Below are 20,365 nucleotides of genomic sequence, written 5' to 3' on the forward strand. Positions count from 1 at the left end.
AGATTTTCCTGTGACTCCCACTTCAGTCCTTTGTGTCCTCAAAAACCCATCACCGCCATCAAAGCTTTTGCTCTCCAGCCTGAGAGGGCTGGGTGACTTTATACCTTCGTGATGTGACACTTGCCAGCCACAAAGAACAGAAAAGGAACACAAAACCGTCTCTGCCCATGTTTCAGAGACAAGAGAGCAGGAAGGGGAGCCCCGAGCCAACTTGATTATGAAACAAGCTGAGGGAAAGATCAGCATGTCTAGAGTAACAGGTGCTGGCGTGGAGGGGAGCTGGCTAGCCCACGCTGGGGGGGCGTGATGGGGGTTGGGGGGAGCTGGAAGGAGAGAAGCAAAGGGGCTCGCTTGGTAGAGGGTTTCAGAATGAGCCCTCGTGCCCTCTTTGTTTTTGTTTTTCTGTTCTTTTTTTTAAATTGGAGTACAATTGCTTTACAATGTTGGGTTAGTTTCTGCTGCAGAACACTGTGAATCAGCTCTAAGTACACATATAACCCCTCCCTCTTGAACCCTTCTCGAACCCTCATCCCACCCGTTTGCCTTCTCTGTTAAGGATGCTCTTTTCCCCTTGGTTTGTGGGATCATTCTAGACAAGAAAATTGTAAACAAAACAGTACAGAAAATTCTTAGAAACCCAGACAGCGTCCCCCGAGGTTATCATCTTCCCTGGTAAAGGATCAAACCAGGAAACTAACCTTGCTATGACACCATGAACTAAACCACACACGCCAGTCACATATCCTCAGTTTTTCATCAACGCCCTTTTTCTATTCCAGGGCCCAGTGGACGGTACCAGATTCTATGTACTCATTAGTAATTAGTGTCTTTTGTCCCCTCCCAGCGGTGACAAGTGTCTTAGCCTTATTTTGCTAATCTTGATCTCGACATTTGTGAAGAATGCTGCTCAGGTATTTTGTGGCTGCCCCACCCGTTCATGTATTCTAATGACCAGACAGGGGTTGAGCATTTGGCGGGCGCAGAAAACCCCGCACATGAAGCCTTCCTTCCTGCACTACACCAGGGGATACAAGATCTCGGGGGCTTCCTTGATGGTTCAGATAGTAAAGAATCTGCCTGCAATGTGGGAGAGTCTGGTTCGATCCCTGGGTCGGGAAGATTCCCTGGAGAAGAAAATGGCAACCCACTCCAGTATCTTGCCTGGAGAATCCCATGGACAGAGGAGCCTGGTGGGCTACAGTCTATGGAGTCACAAACAGTTGGACATGACTGACTGACTCAAACACACACACACACACAAGATCTCAATAGGAAAACAAGGGGATGTCACCCACATCGCTTGGATTGGGTGGGGTCTGCCAGGTTCCTCCACTGTAACATTCCTATCCCCTTACCACCCAGGCTTACTTTAAAATAAAAAAAAATAATAAAAAAACCCGGAGTTGAGTTGATTTACAATGTTGCATTAATTTCACATCTAGAACAAAGTGATTCAGATAAACATACATATCTATTTTTTCAGATTTTTTTCCCATATAGGTTATTACAGGAGAAGGCAATGGCACCCCACTCCAGTACTCTTGCCTGGAAAATCCCATGAATGGAGGAGCCTGGTAGGCTGCAATCCATGGGGTCAAGAAGAGTCGGACACGACTGAGCGACTTCACTTTCCCTTTTCACTTTCATGCATTGGAGAAGGAAATGGCAACCCATTCCAGTGTTCTTGCCTGGAGAATCCCAGGGACGGGGAGCCTGGTGGGCTGCCGTCTATGGGGTCTCACAGAGTCTGACACGACTGAAGCGACTTAGCAGCAGCAGGTTATTACAAAATACTGAGTAGAGTTCTCTGTGCTCTACAGTAGGTCCACTGCTGGTTATCTATTTTATATATAGTATTGTGTACCTGCCCACCCCGCTCCCCAGGCCCTGGACAGCTTCACAGGAAGCCATCTCCTGCTGGAAACTCTGAAAGGACCTTCCTATAAGACTGTCCCACACGGACAGATCTTCCAAAGTGTATCTCAGGCATGTCAAGGGTTAAACAGGCTTCTGGGTGCCACCCCTTAAGAATTCTGGGACCCTCCTCAAGAGCCTGTCCAACAGGGTGGAAGAAATAAGACTGCATGGCTGATGTTGAAATAAAAATCATCTGGAAGTATTTTCACGTGAAGCTGGTTTTCAGAAACAGAGGCAAAACACACTAACAAAACTAATCTGGGGCATATGGCATTTCTTTCAGGCATGCACATTTCTAATACAAATCTCCTAATCACGTCTACCTTGTTTTTCGGGTTTATTGTCAAGGCAGGTCTTTTTTATTTCTCTCCAAAGGATAACCTCCCTGCCTGAAAGAGTGGGCTCAGGCAGAGAAGCTGTAAGTGCTACACAACATGATTTTCCCTCCTTTTTTTTTTGTTTTTAAAAAATGGGGAGACCAAATATACTCAAATAATGACAAAGTTTTCCAAGTTCAGCCCTTTGGGTTCCTTGTTGACTCTCCCTCCCACTAGGTGGCGCTAAATATCACATTCAAAGCGGGCTGCTCTCAAGAGTCCCTGAAACAGGATTTTTTTTCTCTTTTTAAATTTTGCAAGAATATTACAAGCCTAACATCAAGTACTAAGTTTCCTTCTTACTAAATATTTCCTCTTTTCTTTTTTTAAGCATTTACCGCCTTGCGTGCGTGTTCAGTCACTAAGTCGTGTCCCACTCTTTAGAATTTCATTGACTGTAAACAGCCAGGCTCCTCTGTCCATGGGATTTTTCAGGCAACAATACTGGAGTGGGTTCCCACTCCCTTCTCCAGGGGATCTTCCCAACCCAGGGATGGAACCTGGGTCTCCTGCATTGGCATGTGAATTCTTTACTACTGAGCCACCTGGGAAGCCCACATTTATAGCCATCTGACAGCAAATCTGAACTTCTGGAATACAGCTTTCAAAGGATCACAGATTAAATGTAACAGTCATGACCACATGAGTGATATAAAAAATCAGAAGTTGTATCACTGGAAGCAAGCAGCTGGGAATATGCTTCAGGTCTCTAAACTCGGCATTTCCTCAATTTCTAGGTTCTGGTTTCACATAAGCTTATTTCACATAGGCTTATTTATTAACTGTATCAATATCCCTATGCCCATAGAGACTTTTTAACTGTATCAAATTAGCAAAGATTTTAAAGTGCTGGCAAACATTTTAAAGACATTCTTACAAATGCAGAGACTAGGGAGCCAAAATATTACTGAGGTGCAATTTCCTCTGGTTATAATATTAAAGGCATACACCTTAATAAGAAACCTCATTTCCACAATAAGGATTCATCACTTAAGGAGAAACAAACTTTCTCAAAGCTTCAAGTCCCGTATCACTAGGAAGCACACGGAAAAATGATGCTCTTTATCAGCTAAGTTCCTGTTCTTTGGTGGAGAAAGGGAAAGCTTTTCCCTAAGGAAAAGTGCTACATCTATGAAGTTTCCGACCCAGCAACCTGAGCGATGTGTGATGTGCAGTTGTTCAAACTCATCCCATAGAGACAGGCAAGCCTTAGCTGTTTATAACAAGTGGGTTTGTTTGCTCTGTAACACTCTCCTCCTAAGATGGGAGCTTCTGGCCTATGTAAGGTCACTCCCTCGTGTCATAAACTGCACAAGCTTATTTTGTTCTCACGACCCCTCCAGAACACAGATTTGGCATGCCCTCTTTCTGGGCCCATCCACAGACATTTCCATGAGACAAATATTTGGGCCAGAGCATTTTTAGGTTTTTGGGTTTTTTTTTAAGGGAAGGCAAGAGATGACAATAGGATTTTCGCTCCTAGATGGCTATGCGTTTCATATATGCTCTATCAGCATGTGATAAATCTCATCGCTCTAAGGGAATACTCACTCACACCAGGTATTCCCACTCCAGACCGTACCAAGCATGACTTTGCTGTTGTGATTGTTTTTAATGACTGGACTCAATATTCCAGACCCTGTTTCACTTAGGTGTCTGATACTGCTCAGAAGTTCCCTAACCACTAAGTAACATTCCTGTTATCAGTTCTATCACTTTCTCCACCTACTGGGTGCCTGCTCTTGAATGTGGGTTCATGCACAAACCTGAGTGCACACGTGCACACGCGCACACACACACACACACACACACACACACACATACACACAGACGAGACTGTTGAACTTGCCCGGGAGGTCTACCAGGGCATGAACCCAGGGCAAACAAAATGGCAGCATGAGGCTTCTCAAAGGCACGGTTTGCAACCTCCCACTCGATGGAAAGCGTCCAGTCACTGAGGACTCCTGGGAGTAAATGAATGAAAGACATGATGCCCTTTCCCCCTCCAAAGACACAGGACTTGGGGCCCAAAGCTGCTTCTCCCCACTTTCCCCCCCGCCCCACCTTTCATCCCTTCCAAAGTCCTTCACATCCCTCTGAGGACACAGGGCCTCTTTGGACGGCAGTCCCCGGGACCTTGCATGGGTGGCCAGACTCCTGTGGCTCAAATTTCATCCCCCACCCTTCCTGCAGAAGGGCTGGTGGCTCACAAGGGTGGGAAAGCGAACATGGGGGTGCCCTACAGCTGCTCCCAGCTGCTCTGAGACGCCCATCACCCCCGACATGAACCGAAAGTGCCTCTGCTCAGCCTGCCTCTCCCGTGGATGATAAACAGGCCGTGATCGGGAAGGGCCAGAGACCTTCACATTCTGAAGCCATGGAAAGAACCATCTCCTGAACTCCAAGCTGAGTCACCTCTGATCTTCCTGGATACTACACGAGGGTCCCATAACTCCGGGACCTAAAGCCTGATGATCAGAGGTGGAGCTGATGTAACCATAACAAAATAAAATGCACAATAAATGTAATACGCTTGAATAATTCGGACCCCAAGTCCGTAGAAAAATTGTCTTCTACGAAACCCATCCCTGGTGCCATAAAGGCTGGGGACCACTGCTACAGAGTAAAATAATATTGGCAACATTTTTCTCTGTTGAAATCATCCGGTCTTACTAAAAAAACTGAGTCAAAACATAGGAATGAGATATGCTAGCATAAGAGATTAGACAACAAACACTTCACTATCTTGTCCCAAAATAAAAGACTGAAGTGTTACAGAATGCAAACATATACATACACATATAAATACATAGTATGTATAAGCACACACATATATCTTTAAATACTTTATAAATAGGTATTTTTTATCTTAGGAGGTAAGATAAAAGCTAAGGTATCTTTTTAGGAGAAAAATAACCATACATTACAACTGGTGCAAATATAAAGCAGAGTGGGGGACGGGGGTTCTTATTGAATTCCAAGTTCACCTGGTCTTGAACTACAGCAGAGGTATCTGGTCTTAATTTTCAGAAGAAATCTTAAAGTTCTGAAATTACTGAAACAATTCCCCACTTTTCTCAAGGAAACCGCCACACAGCCGATGGACGTGGAGACGGAGCCTGGTGAAGGACTGCTTTCGCGTGATGCGCGAGCCAGACATTTGTCGTTGTCCTGCTAGCATGTCGGCTAAATTAAGTCATGTGGAATGTTTTCTAAACCCCATCAGGGCGGAGTTTCATATCCAGAAAACTCCACTGAAGCTTCCTAAATTATCATTAACAAATTCCCTGGCATACTAAAATGTCCCTGTCTTTGGGCATTTTAAATCGATCTGAATAATTTCCTTTTTAGAGATTTTGAATAAACTTGTTTTCTTAAGCTTTGCTTCACACTTGTCCAAACGAAGAAACCATTGATCACACTATTTCTGGGATGTAGTTTTAAAAGTACCATTAATTTTCTTCCCCAGAGAGAGAAATGTACTGACACGTCCTAGCAAAAGGCGTTTTGAACTATCAAACTCAATTTCCAAGAGATTTTCCTCCCAACTTTCCAGCAGCAACAGATTTGTGCCATCATCAGGACGGTAGGGGGCGCTGCCACAACAAACTATTGTGGCAAATGGAGAAAAACTTCACTGGGCGAAAAAACAAGGCTAGACTTGGATGATTCTCCCATGTCAATGAGCATCTAAAAAATATTGTACAGACTTTTTTTTTCGCTTGGAATAACTTACTTCCGGGCTCAAATACTAGGGCTTTCTTTCTGTTCCTTTGTGTGTTGGGGGTGGGGTGGCATTTCATAAGTGTGTGTTAGAAATCCTATATTACAATTTTGGGACTGAATCAAGAAGGTCTAAAAGTAATCCCTTTACCTAAAATACTGGCTAAACACAAGAGCTAAAACGTGCCTAATAGATGGTGTTGTGTGTGATTTTCTTTTTCATGTTTAAGTCTTCAGTCTTTTCCACAAACATCTAACTCCAAGTTCAGAGCCAAGATGAAAGAGAACTGTGGCAAAATTTCATTAAATAATCGCATAATCCAGGCTCCATAGGTTGGACTTTTTTAATAAGAGTTTTCCATGTAATTGAGTTAAACTTAAATTTATGCATCCAATAAAAGACCATTGCAAATGGTAAAACAAAGACATTGCTCCAACACTTAGAAAATTAAATTCACCAAACCATGAAGTCTACTGTGCAGTTATTTTTGTAACCACCATAAATTGCTTTATAAAACTCCTCTACCCAAGTAAACAATCCAAGGAGATATTTACTTTATAGCATGCATCCAGTTTCCAAGCAAGAGAGCAGCCTAAAAGTTTATGACTTTTTCTTCTTTTTTTAAATTTCCTCTCCCTTCTAAAAAAAAAAAAACAAAACCAAAACTTGTGTTTCTAGTTACCTTGAAACCTTCCTTCTCTTACACAAGCTCAGAAAGGTCCACGGAAAATAAGATCCAGCTCTCTGGATATACTGTACCCTCAGATACTCATCTCTGAAACGGGAAGAAACAATTCTACTTTGTGGAAATAAAGTCTATGTGGCGAAACGAAAATACAGGGGGTTAGTACTAAATATTTCACCATACTTAACAGCACCTTAGAGTCCAACATTGTCTTAGATGTTTTGGGGCAGTCGGCTTGAAATGTGTTCACTTACAGCCGTGTACCGGGCCGCATTCAATGCAAACTGCTTTAGATAAGAGTTTTAGGGGGTCTTTAATCACTTCTTTCTTGTGTCCTTGATGGAAAAAACAGAGCTGCCTTTGTGCTAAGAAGAAGGACCTGTTGTTTCCAGATTCAACAGGTCAGTTTTATAAGAACTTCCCAGAGGACACAACAGAAATGATAGAAACACAAGGGGATTTTTTTAAGTGGCTGATGATTTTAAATGATATATATCCCATAGCACGGGAAGGCTGTTTGTTTTTCTTTCCAACAAATGGAAAGTTACTGTTTGAAACATGTTTAATGTTCAAGTTTGACTTTTAGGACGAAACCGTTTTCTCCTGAGTTGGGTTACTGTAAATTTGCTTCCTGTGTTTGACTCTCAAGTAAATAAACTTGTCAAATCATGTCCATTTCTCTTTGGGGGATGAATGGCTAATTGAGTGGGCTTTTGAAATATACTTAAATGGTGTTGGAACGTTTGTAATATCATTTCAGTTAAAATAACAAGGAGAAGGCACATTTAATGAACAAGATAAAACTTTAGAAAATGGAAAATTCCAGAGTATTTTTCCTTATGCTCCAAGGAGAGAAAAAAGCACCAATATTTTATGGCAAACAAAACCCAGGTGACACTAAGATTTATTAGAGTTTGCCTTATTCTGTTATTAAAGGTGGTCTGAATTTGAGAAGACTGGCAAATTTAAGATTAAGATCTAAATCAGCCTTGTTTCCTACACTGCATTAGGAGGGTTTTTTCACAGCGTTACCAAGATTCCTATTTTCCCCCCACTTGTCTTCCTTTAACAAAAATTTCGGCTACCTCATTTATAAAGGGAATTGTTTGAAGATCTTTAGAAAAGTTTCCGCCAGTTCAGAGACAAAAGGTACTCTTTCCCACAAATACAGAAGGCATTTTGTACAATTTCCTTGCCCTAAACAAAAGTTATTGCCAACAAAGCCTTTTTTAAAACACACTCACATACATACCCCCAAACCTAGAGTCTAGTTCTTGACACTTTAAGTGTCTGTATTACTTACCACTCAGAACAATTATCTATATTACTTACCACCCAGGACAATTCTCTGGCAAAGAGTTAAGATAAGTGAATAAACAGGCGATGGCAAAGACTACATTAACCCCAGGGAACCGCCCAGAAGATAAAGGAGAAATAGAAACAGGTTTCCTTGGGGAAAGGATCCACTAGGTTACTTATCTAGTAATTGGTGAGCAGGTTTCTGACTTGGCAGGGAAGTCATTTTCTCTCTCTTTCTCTACTTCCACAGAGTAGGAGAAAATGAAGAGATGGGCTATTTGGGGGGAAAGGAATCCGAAAAACTAAAGAAAAATATCTCCAAGGCCAAAATATCCACCCCCCGCCCCCATCCATTTTATTGTGGAAATAATGTCTATATGGCAAATCGAAAATACAGGGGTTTAGTACTAAATATTTCGCCACATTTAGACAGAGGCAGGGTAGGGGAAAGACCCCTCGTCTTAAGGACCGCTACTGGTGACCCTCTGCCCTCTGATGAAATCGGGGAGGGAGATGTATTGGGTGAGGGTCGCCGCGGGCTCCTGGGGCCCCCACCGCGCGCTCCGGCCGCCCCCGCCCTGCCCCGCGTCCGCTCACCGGTACCAGGCGAGGCCCTTGTCGTAGCTGCGGTCGAAGAAGTGGGGCTCTGCGCCCACGGCGCGCACGTCGGGATGCACGCGCAGGAACTCCAGCAGCGCCCGCGTGCCGCCCTTCTTCACGCCGATGATGATGGCCTGCGGCAGCTGCTTGCTCCCCTCGTCCAGCAGCAGGGCCAAGGTCCCCGGCGGGGTCTCGGCCACGCTGCTCCCGGCCCCGGAGCCGCCGAGACTCCCCGCCAGCCCGGGGGGCTCCTCTTCCTCGGCCGCCTCCTCGCCGTCGTCTCGCGGGGCGGGCGGCCGGCGCTTCGGCCGCGGCCGCACTTGCAGGAGGCGCTTCCTTCGCGCGGCCGCGGGCCAGGCGGCCAGCTCCCCCGGGCCTCCGGCCGGGACGCCTCGGCCCGGGGTCCCCGCCTCCTCGCCGCCGCCCGACCGCCCCACGACGGGGCCCGATAGGGTCTGGCAGCGCTCGGCCAGGCAGTAGAAGACGTAGAGGGACGTGAGCAGAGAGCAGAGCATCAGCAAGAACTTGCGGAAGACGCTGCGGGACAGCGGCTCGGCCGAGGTGGGGTGGGCGCCGGCCGGGCCCGGAGGGGCCATCCTAGCCGGAGGCAACGTCGGGCAGCGCACGGGCCATGCTAGGCCGGGACTCCGCCAGGTGCCGGGACATCCTCCGGGGGCTCCTGCGCGCTGGACCGAGGCCACATCGCCCTGCGCCCCTGCGGCCGTGCGGGCTGTCCGGGCGGCAGCAGCCGGGGCTCCTCCGGGAGATGGAGGCCCCGGAGCCGCGCGCGGGATCCCAGCCTCCGGTCGGTCGAGGGGGCGGGAAGGGGGACGTGATGCCGTGCTTAAGAAACCATCGTCTTAGACTCGCCCAAGTCCTCAGCCCGGGGCCGCTCTCGGCGCCCCAGGTCCCCGAGAGTTGCCGGAACAGGGATCTCGGCGGCGGGTGGCGAAGGAGTGCGTCTCAGCCCCGGGCCGGAGCAGCCTCTCAGCGCGCGTCCCAGCTCAGCGATCGTGCATCCCTCGCTCGGTCCCGGAGAGCGGACGCGCGGCTCCCGGGCCTCTGGGCTCCGTGCGCTCCAGACCGCGGCGGGGACAGTGCCTCCAAGCCGCCGCTTGCTCGGTCCCCGGCCCGCCTGGGTGCGCGCTCCCGGCCCTGGGGCGAGGTCCCCCGAGTCCCTCTGCCGGAGCCGGAGCCAGAAGGGCCGCGCCCAGCAGTCCGCCCCTCTCCGTGCACGCCCGGCCGCTCCGGCGGCTCTCGGCCCCACCTGGGAGCGGCGCGGCTGAACCGGGTTGCGCGGGACCGGTCTGCAGCCGCGGCCACTGCGCTCCCCGCCTCCCCGCCGCCTCCCGGGCAGTCGCCGCCGCCACACGTGGAGCTCCGAAGGCAGCAAACTTGTCGGTGACGTCAGCGACCGGGACGGACCAGCCCCCGGAGGAGCGCAAGGGGGGCGGGCGGGTGCGCCCGGGAGAAGGTGGCGCGGACCCCGCGGCGGCCGCCCAATGATCGCGGAGAGGGCGGGGGCGACCGAGGCGACGCCCCTTCCCTACTCCTCCCACCCCGCCTCCTCCACCCCAGCAGGCTGCCTTGTCCCCTCGGAGCCGGGCCGGGTCTGCGGCGGCTCCTGGGACCTCTGACCGGCAGGCGCGGGGGTCGGATCCCCGGGGCCTGACTTCCACCCCGCGAGGCACGCGCTCCATCAGGGGCTCCCAAACCACTCCGACGCCACTCAGCCCAGCGCAGCCCCGACCCCTGCGATGCCTGTGCTCGGGGTCCCTCCCTCCAGGGTCGTTCCGTCCAGACCCCGGAGCCGCCGCTAACCTTCGGAAGTTTCGTTGGTGGCGGTTCCCGGGACCGCGCCGCGCCCCCGGCTGTCCGGGGCGAACTGGATTCCTTCGCTGCGGCTTCGCCTCCCACCTACCCTGCTGTCCACTGCGGACTCCTGGGCGAAGTCTTCTGCCCGCAGCAGCTTTTGGTGTTTTGTTGTTTTTGTTTTTCATTTCATTGTTTCCCTTAAGTTAGTTTGTGATGATCAGAGTTTCCCTGGACGTGAAATGAACCAACCTCTTAGGAAATGAGCCAACAACTGAATCAAATGGAGAAATTCAGAATTTTTTTTTTAAAAGAAATCAACTCCGATTCCAAATCCATTGGCCCAGTTTTTGATGAAGGAATTCTTTTAGTGTTGTTTGTACGTGTGTGTGTGTGTGTGTGTGTGTGTGTGCTTTCGTGCGCGAGCTTGCGCGCGCCCCAGTGCGGAGTTAAATGTCTTCTCCTGAGCAGCGGTTTCCTGGTTCGCTTGCCCCCCCTGACCTTACATCCTCTCTCCGCGCTCCTCAGAGAGCGGGTCAGAAAGGCCTACAAATCGCCTTGCTGTTTAATGGAGGGAGGTGGCCCGTGGAACCTGCATGAGGTGGTTTTTAATTCCAATCCGATTTGTTCCTGATTTCTTGGTTTCCTGGTCTCAGCAGGACGCCCCGCAATGTGGGCGGTATCCTGGCCGCCTCACACTCACCCTTGCAGGCCGCGCGGGCGGCTTTCGGGGCGCCGGGTGGGTGCTGCCCAGGGCTAGCCGCGGCCGCGGAGCCAGGGTGCGGGGAGCTCCTGCTGCCCAGTGTGGGGACTTGGCCCGCCTGCCTTCCCGCGCTCCATCTGACGTGGAAGTGAAGTCTTTATAACCTTTCCAGGGCGATCTGGTGGTTTCTGACTCTGGGTGCCTGGGTGGAATTGCTGTATGTGTGCCAGCTGGATAAATACTCAGGGCTGGACGTGGTTTTCTGTTTATGAAGTGCCAATCCCAGCCTTTTCTGTCCACTGGTGAAGAGTTTGTTAGGTTCTGCTGCCATAAAGCAATGAGATTTTACAAGGATGAGCAATAAGTCCTGCCAAATGTTAATGCCTCATTGTGTCCTTATACTGGATGTCAGCAATCTAGTTGAGCTTTAATATATTTTAGTTTATCTCTAGGTATTTCAGTCTGACTTGCAGAAGTAAGACCAATAAAAAGAGAGAAGAAGATAATTTTAAAGTTATTCTGAAAACATGTGCGATCCCATAAATGTTTACAAACACGGTTGGGTTTTCCCATCTGGAAATGGTGGTGACCAAGTTCCCTTATAGCTTCAGCTCCAACATGGCAGAATATCATGGCTTTCACATTCCAAGTACAGGTATTTCCTTTATGTGGGTATTAAACACCCACACTATGTAGGAGACGGGGCTCTCAGAACCACTCACACCATATCTAGCTCTAGGGCAGCCCTGTACCTTAGAAATAAAACATAAGCCATGAATACAAGCCCCACAGGTCATTTAAAAAATCTAGTAGCCACCTTAAATATGGTAAAAAGAAACAGGTGAAGTTAATTTTAGTAATATATCCTACATACCTAGAAGCGTGATTTTAACATGTCAATATAAAAATGACTGAGGTCATTTATGTTCTTTCTTTTCATACCAAGTCTTCAAAATCCAGCGTGTGTCTGGCACCACAGTGGCCAAACCATCATGGAAGCCAGAGAGCTTGGGAGCCTGTTGATGTCAGCTCTCCAGGTGAGCCTCCTGGAGCAGAAGCTGGGGGTGACATGGATCTGGATGAGCAAGCAGCTGATGTCCTGCATGTGGGGAAACAGGGGTCTTAGGGGCTTGTAATCTCAATGAGACAAAACATGCACACACTCTTTAGAATGCAACAGTGCACTGTGTTCCAGCGAATGACTGATGGTGCTACCCACTCACCAGACTCATATCCAGCTCCTGGATATGCCCTGAAAGATGGCCAATATTTCCCAAAGTAAGTGGAATTGAAGAAGGACCTTGTTGAAGATAGAGTAAGATTGTTGAAGGTGGAGATGAGCATAGTGGTGTTTCCAGACTGAAAAACGAGCAAAATTATTGTAAGACCATATTAAGAAGGGTTTTTACCACTGTTTTTGTTGTTGCTTAGTCACTAAGTCATGCCTGAATTGTTCGCAACTCTGTGGTCTGTAGACTACTGTGCTTTTCTATCCACGGTATTTCCCAGGCAAGAATACTGGAGTGGATTGCTGTTTCCTTCTCCAGGGGATCTTCCTGACCCATGAACTGAACCTGTGTCTCCTACACTGGCAGGCGAATTCTTCACTGCTGAGCCACCAGGGAAGCTGTCTTACTGCTGTTAGTGGCCAGTATTAGTCTCTGAAGTTTGGAAAAGAAAGGATGATGAGGGAGAGAGACTAAGGATATTTACTAAAGGCCAGATAGGAGCTGGGGCTTGCTCCTAGCAGGTCTTACTCTGAGTGGATGCTCAAGTCTTTTCTTGCCATTTCCAGTGTTGAAAGAGGCCAGAGTTTCCCCAGCTACATCCCTAATCCTGGCGGGATTACTTTGTTCCATAGCAAAGTATTCTGCAATAGAATAAATTCGAAAAAGACTGTACCCTCTTGAGTATTCCCAATAGACATTAGCATGTTACAGTCTCTGAGATGACGTTTTAGTAAAGATACCAGTTAAATTTGCTTCATCCAATGTTTTCCAAGCCTCTTGGACCATAGACTCCTCTTACCCACATCCTATCCAATAACATTCATTGTTCTCAGAACACGACTCAAGAAATGTAATCCTAAACTTTATAAAGGCTCGCTGTTGTCAGGAACCTCAGAGGACAAATGTTTTCTGAAAAGACAGGGGCCTCAGCTGCAGATAGTGAGGGCTGGCTTTACTTTGAGACCAGGTGGGGGACATTCCACCCATGTATCTGGAATTTTCTTTGTTCTATTATTTCTCCAGGGACCCACCTCCCCTGAGGGACAGGACTTTGACTAAGGTCTTGACAAATGGTCGTTTTTATGAATTATTGATTTGGCAAAAAAATAATTGGAAAGGTTAATAATTACTCACGCATCTAGCTTCTGTCCTGAGTCAATTCTTTCCGATTCTATGACATATGAAGGAAATGGATGCAGGTTTGGAAATACACCTTATCAAGAGGTGAATTAAGATCAAAAAGGATCAAGGGACATTTTCAGTAGACTGATTGCTCAGGTTCTCAAAATCGCCTGGGTACAATAAAAGCTAAGCATCAGAAGAATTAAGAACAGTTAGTTGAAAAACAGTACCTATTTATATAAATAACAGGGAGCTAAAAATTGATTCAAGGTGGGTTTTGTGGGGTTTTTTTAATTTGTTCTGTTTCTTTTCTGAAAGTACAGGATGCTCAGTTCAGTTCAGTTCCTCAGTCATGTCCGACTCTTTGCGACCCCATGAACTGCAGCACACCAGGCCTCCCTGTCCATCACCAACTCCCAGAGTCCACCCAAATCCATGTCCATTGAGTCAGTGATGCTATCCAACCATCTTATCCTCTGTCGTCCCCTTCTCCTCCTGCCCTCAGTCTTTCCCAGCATCAGGGTCTTTTCAAATGAATCAGCTCTTTGCATCAGGTGGCCAAAGTATTGGAGTTTCAGCTTCAACATCAGTCCTTCCCATGAACACCCAAGGACTGATCTCCTTTAGGCTCAGTCCATAATTTTTTCTGTTTCACTATAATATTGGTGTTTATTTTATTTAAAAGATATCATAGGGACTTCCCTGCTGGTCCAGTGGTTAAAACTTCCCTTTCCACTGCAGGGAGTGTGTGTTCAATCCCTGATCAGGGAGCTTAGGTCCCTCTCAGCCAGAAAAACGAAAACGTAAACCCACCAAAGCGATACTGTAACAAGCTCAATAAAGATTTTAAAACTGGTCCACCTTAAAAAAAAAACGCATCGTTTTTATGGTAGAAGATCCAAACTGAGTTAATCTTTTAGGTGAACTTTAGAAGGATGTGAGGCATAAACAATAGACGTGAATGATAAGGTGATTCTGAGTGAGTTTTCCTTAGTTCTCCACTTCTAGAGAATATTTTTAATCTTTCCTGTGTTGCTGGAGAAGGAGATATGAATCAGAAGAAAAGTAGGAGAGGAACAGGCTGATGCTTCCTGTCCACCCTTCTACAGAGATTATGTCTGGCAGGAGCTAGACCCTCTAGATAAGCTGAGGGAATCTGAGAGTGAAGGAGACTTGTGCAACGGCCTCCAGGGAAGCCCAGAGAAAGGGCAAGCCTCAATGATATGCCCCACCTCAGAGCAAAGGAGGAGAAGGGCTGTGGGATTCCTTAGCAGGAAGCACCAGCAACAGCTCCCCAGGGGTCCCCTCAAAACGCCAGAGTCATGGAAGAAGCAACAGCCGGGAGGCAGTGGGATCCAGATACGGATGCAGGGTCTGGAGAAGCCTGGAGGTCAGGAACAAGGCATGATGCAACTGCGATAGGCATGTGCTGGTGATCAAGGACAGGAAGGACAAAGTATAGCTCGTCAGATGCCCAGTGGATGGTAACAATGGCCCAAGCGCAGATTCTCTCTGATGTCTTAGCATCTCTAAGACCAAACGAGATAACAGAGGGGGAGCAGAGGGATTGATAAGGGGATGGGAGCAGGGGAGACAGAAGGAGACCCCAAGGGTACCCAGAATGGACTAGGACTACATTTTTGCCACTTGTTAAAGTGAAGTTGCTCAGTAGTGTCTGACTCTTTGCGACCCCACGGACAGTAGCCAACCAGGCTCCTCCGTCTATGGGATTTTCCAGGCAAGAATACTGGAGTGTGTTGCCATTTCCTTCTCCAGGGGAATCTTCCCAACCCAGGGATCGAACCCAGGTCTCCCGCATTGTAGGCAGACACTTTACAGTCTGAGCCAAATTTCAGCTTTCAAAAGTATAAAAAATTTACTTTGTGAATACTTGATTTCCAACTTGAGATTTTTTTGTGCCTACTACATTCTCTTAACTACCACAAACCAGTCAATCCTAAAGGAAATCAATCCTGAATATTCATTGGAAGGACTGATGCTGAAGCTGAAACTCTAATACTTTGGCCACCTGATAGAAGAACTGACTCATTGGAAAAGACCCTGATGCTGGGAAAGATTGAAGGCAGGAAGGGAAGGGGACAACAGAGGATGAAATGGTTGGATGGCATCACCGACTCGGTGATGGACATGAGTTTGAGCAAGCTTTGGGAGTTGGTGATGGAGATGGAAGCCTGGCATACTGCAGTTCATGGGATCACAAAGAGTCAGACAAGACTGAGTGACTGAATCGAACTGAACTGAACACTGAGGGCTTCCCTGGTGGCACAGTGGTAAAGAATTCACCCGCCAACGCAGGAGTTTCAGGTTCAATCCCTGGGTCGGGAAGATCCCTTGGAAGAGAAAATGGCAAACCACTCCAGTATTCTTGCCTGGGAAATCCCATGGACAGAGGAACCTGGTGGACTATGGTCCATGGGGTCGCAAAGAGTTGGACACGACTGAGCGACTAAACAACACACTTTCTGAAGTAGGTATGGACCACTAGGCTTAGTTAACTCATCAGAACATGACTTGACATACCGAGGCAAAGTACTTCTTTCAACAAATGGCTTTTATTTTACTTAGTTCCAATTATTGTTTCTACACAATAGTATACCTTTTCCAGACATATTATTAAGCAACTGGGTGCAAGATTCATTCCTGCTGATAGTTTCTGCACATGGACTTGGTCATTTTGTCCATCTGATCACACCCCGTCTCTTTAGCATTCTGCCTTCCAACTTCTGGTATAATATTAGCTGGGGCTTCAAAGATAAAGCTTATCTTTACTAATTAAACACTAAAAGCCCAAGCTCATGTCTGAGCTTTTTACAGCTTAGCCTCTGACCCAGCTCTCACCCTTTTAAAGGATGTGGGATTTGCTATTATTTTCTCCCATTCTGAAGGCTGTCTTTTCACCTTGCTTATAGAATGGATAAGAAAGCTTTGGTACATATACACAATGGAGTATTACTCAGCCATTAAAAAGCATGCATTTGAACCAGTTCTAATGAGGTGGATGAAACTAGAGCCTATTATACAGAGTGAAGTAAGCCAGAAACAAAAACACCAATACAATATACTAACGCATATATATGGAATTTAGAAAGATGCAAATGATAACCCTGTATACGAGACAGCAAAAGAGACACAGATGTATAGAACAGTCTTTGGGACTCTGTGGGAGAGGGTGAGGGTGGGATGGTTTGGGAGAATGGCATTGAAACATGTATATTATCATACGTGAAACGAATCGCCAGTTCAGGGTCGATGCATGTTACAGGATGCTCGGGGCTGGTATGCGGGGATGACCCAGAGGGAGGATAAGCGGAGGAGGGAGGTGGGAGGGGGGTTCGAGAGGGGGAACTCATGTACACTCGGGGTGGATTCATGTCAATGTATGGCAAAACCAACCAATATAATATTGTGAAGTAATTAGCCTCCAATTAAAAAAAAAATAAAGGATGTGGGATAATTCAAATCCTGGACTGTATAAGAATGTGGTTTTTATACACCCATTTGCCCGGCGGGGTGGGGGAAACATTTCTAGACATGGCTCTATAGTGATTTAAAAAAGTAGTTTCTTCTTTGTATATCATTAGATCTCTTTTTTCCCTTTATAAACAGGGAAATTCAATCTAGTGTACTGAATATCCTAAGAGATCATGAACAAGAACAGGAAAAATTACCAGGAAAGGGGTGTTCTGAGTATGTTTCTTACCTAAGCAATTTGTCTACTTATTTCAAGTTAACCTTCAAACTTTACCTTCTTAAATGATGAACTAGTTTTCCTAATAACTATTCTTTCCTTGCTGAGTTGAAATGACATGTTTCTCCTACATTCAACTTGAAAAGTGTTAGTCTCTCAGTCCTGTCCAACTCTTTGTGACCCCATGGACTATATATAGCCCGCCAGGCTTCTCTGTCCATGGAATTCTCCAGGCAAAAAAATTAGAGTGGATTGCCATTTCCTTCTTCAGGGGATCTTCCCAACCCTGGGATCGAACCCAGGCCTCCTGCATTGCAGGCAGATTCTTTACCATCTGAGCCACTTGGAAAGTTCACATTTAACTTGATCCATATTCATATCAGTCCTGGAACATTTTATTTTGTTCTGTGATGGCTCAATGGGCAAAGAATCCACTTGCAATGCAGGCAACACAGGAGATGCTGGTTCGATTCCTGGGTTGGGAAGATCCCCTGGAGAAAGTCATGGCACCCCACTTCAGCATTCTTGCCTAGAGAATCCCATGGGCAAACGAGCCTGGGCATCAGGCAGGGCTACAGGTGGGCTACAGTCCAAAGGGTCGCAAAGAGTCAGACACAACTATGTCACACACACACTCAACTGTTATTCCCATGAGGATCACTTACTATCATTAAAGTATTACTTGTGTACTATCACTTTAAGACTCTAAACCCTAAACTAGCATTTCAAAATGTATTGACTATTCTCACATCTTTATTTTCCTAGAAATTTGAAGTTTGTCATATCAATTACCAGCCCCCGCCCATATGCTGTTTACATTTTTACTGGACTCTAATTCAGTTTACTGAACCTGAGAGGAAATTCACACATACAAACACACACATATATGTATATACATACATATAAATGTAATCTCTTCCAAGAACACGGTATGCCTTATTCTAGAGTGCCACAGTTATTCTGTTCTATTGAATTATATTGCATGGCCACAGGATGAATTTTTCATTGTCTTCATAACATTCCTGCATCTTTTGTTATGGTATTCCTATCTGAGTTACATGTATGATCGTTTTGTAAATAAATCTTTCTTCAGGATATTTTCAGGATTTCCCCCTGATATATAAGCAAGCTATTGCCTTTTCCACGTGTTCAGTAACTAGCACCCTTAGTGGACACTCCTACTAGTTTCATTGTTTTTCAGTTGACAATCATTTACTCTCTAGTAGACAAAAATTTTAAGTCTGCTTTCCAAACTGTCTACCTCATTCATTTTTCTTGCCACATTGAATTGGTTAGAACCATAAAAATAATGCAAAATAATAATAAAATATCAGATGTCCTTCTGTTTATGTTATTTATAGAATACTTCTGTATTTTTTTTGCTTTTATTTTTTAAAATTTATTTATTTTAATTGAAGGCTAATTACTTTACATTATTGTGTTGGTTTTGCCATACACTGACATGAATCTGCCCCAGGTGTACATGTGTTCTCCATCCTGAACCCCCCTCCCACCTCCCTCCCCATCCCATCCCTCTGGTTCATCCCAGTACACCAGCCCCGAGCATCCTGTATCATGCATCAAACCTGGACTGGCGATATCACATATGATAATATACATGTTTCAATGCCATTCTCCCAAATCAACCCGCCCTCGCCCTCTCCCAGAGTCCAGAAGACTGTTCTATACATCTATGTCTCTTTTGCTGTCTCGTATACAGGGTTATCATTATCATCTTTCTAAATTCCATATATATGCGTTAGTATACTGTATTGGTGTTTTTCTTTCTGGATTACTTCACTCTGTATAATAGGCTCCAGTTTCATCCACCTCATTAGAACTGATTCAAATGGAAATACTTCTGTATTTTGACCGTTAAAATGTAATGTTTGTTCTTTTTCCATTATGGATTTTTTAATCTTTTTATCTTATTAAAGAACTAGATAACTTCATTTCAAATGTAGAAGTACATATTAACTGGGATTTTGTTTAATATATTTTATAGATACTGAGATACCTGTTCTTTTTTGTTTTCTGTAATATTTCATGTTACATCAATGTGTGTCAATGTTGAAGTGTGTGCACATTCACCTTCTTGGTAATGTAGTATTGTTATTATTATTATTTTATTTTGCTATTGTATGTGTCTGGAGCCCTAATGGGGAAGGGTATGCATTGACAATTTAAAAATATCATGGTTGCTATATTCAGATTTTCCACCATTTCTTCAATCAGTAATTATTCCTTAAAATTATTCATGAAAATTTAGGTCAATGTGGTAATCTGAGCACTCATTACATTTGAGGGGAAAGGAAAAAGTGTAATGAGTAGACCAGAAATGTTGCTGAGTGTGTGAAAGCCAGCCAGGAGAATGGAGTGGACCCAGGGATCCAAGTGCCACCCAACATGCCGTAAGATGAGTATGCTGCGGTGTGGGCCCACAGCCACAGTCACAGGTGGCTTTGAAGTGGAGGAGTAATTCCTCAGGGTGACAAGACAGGAAGAGATGCTCAACCTTCTTCCTCTGCCCCTCCCACCCACACTGCTTTCAGTCTGGTCCAGCAAGGGGAAGCTCTCAGAGGCTCTGGGTCTCAAGGGGCCAGCCCACCTCACCTGGTAACCCTATCAGTGCCCAAACTACATAGAAAAGCATAGGCAGAGAAACAGACAAACAAGACTTGAAAGGTATGAATTCACTGTTTTCATAGGTTACAAAATAGCCAAACATCAATGATGACATTTGGTTAACCTTTGAACCACCAGGAAAGATCGACACCCAATTGCATCATCTGTAGGTAAATTGTAAAAAAGAAAAAAACAACAACAAAAACACTTTTCAATAACAAAATTAATATCATCAGTGAGGATCAAGAGAATATTGTATTCTTCACAGAAAATCTCTTTCCCAGAAAATCTTCACAGTAATTTATTTTACTCATTACCTAAAGAAATGAGTAATAATTGAGAAATAAGCTACTCTTCTCCCATTACAAAATTTACCAGAAGGAAAGAAAAAGAGAGGAAAACTAATCGGAATAGAGCTGGGCAGTAATGTTTGATTCTGCGCCTGTTTGTTTCAATCCTTAGAGACCATTCTGGTGAATGGACATAAGCCTGAGAAATTTTACTAATATTCCCAAGTCTGGAGAGATGAAAACTGAGGAAGCAGCTTTATCTTTTGACTCTTC

General features: G+C 45.7%; 1 protein-coding gene across 1 annotated transcript in view; it reads right to left on the reverse strand.

Annotated features, from left to right (window-relative positions):
- HS3ST3A1 (heparan sulfate-glucosamine 3-sulfotransferase 3A1) overlaps positions 1-9,198 on the reverse strand; it is an 84,510-nt gene extending 75,312 nt beyond the window's left edge. Inside the window, exon 1 of the mRNA XM_055407316.2 lies at positions 8,600-9,198. Within this exon, the coding sequence (XP_055263291.1) occupies positions 8,600-9,198 (599 nt within the window). The remainder of the gene's footprint in view (positions 1-8,599) is intronic.
- Positions 9,199-20,365: the final 11,167 nt, after the last annotated feature.

The sequence above is a fragment of the Moschus berezovskii genome, chromosome 20, assembly GCF_049115385.1.
Source record: "Moschus berezovskii isolate FMDL1 chromosome 20, NW_MosBer_1.0, whole genome shotgun sequence".
NCBI lineage: Eukaryota > Metazoa > Chordata > Mammalia > Artiodactyla > Moschidae > Moschus > Moschus berezovskii.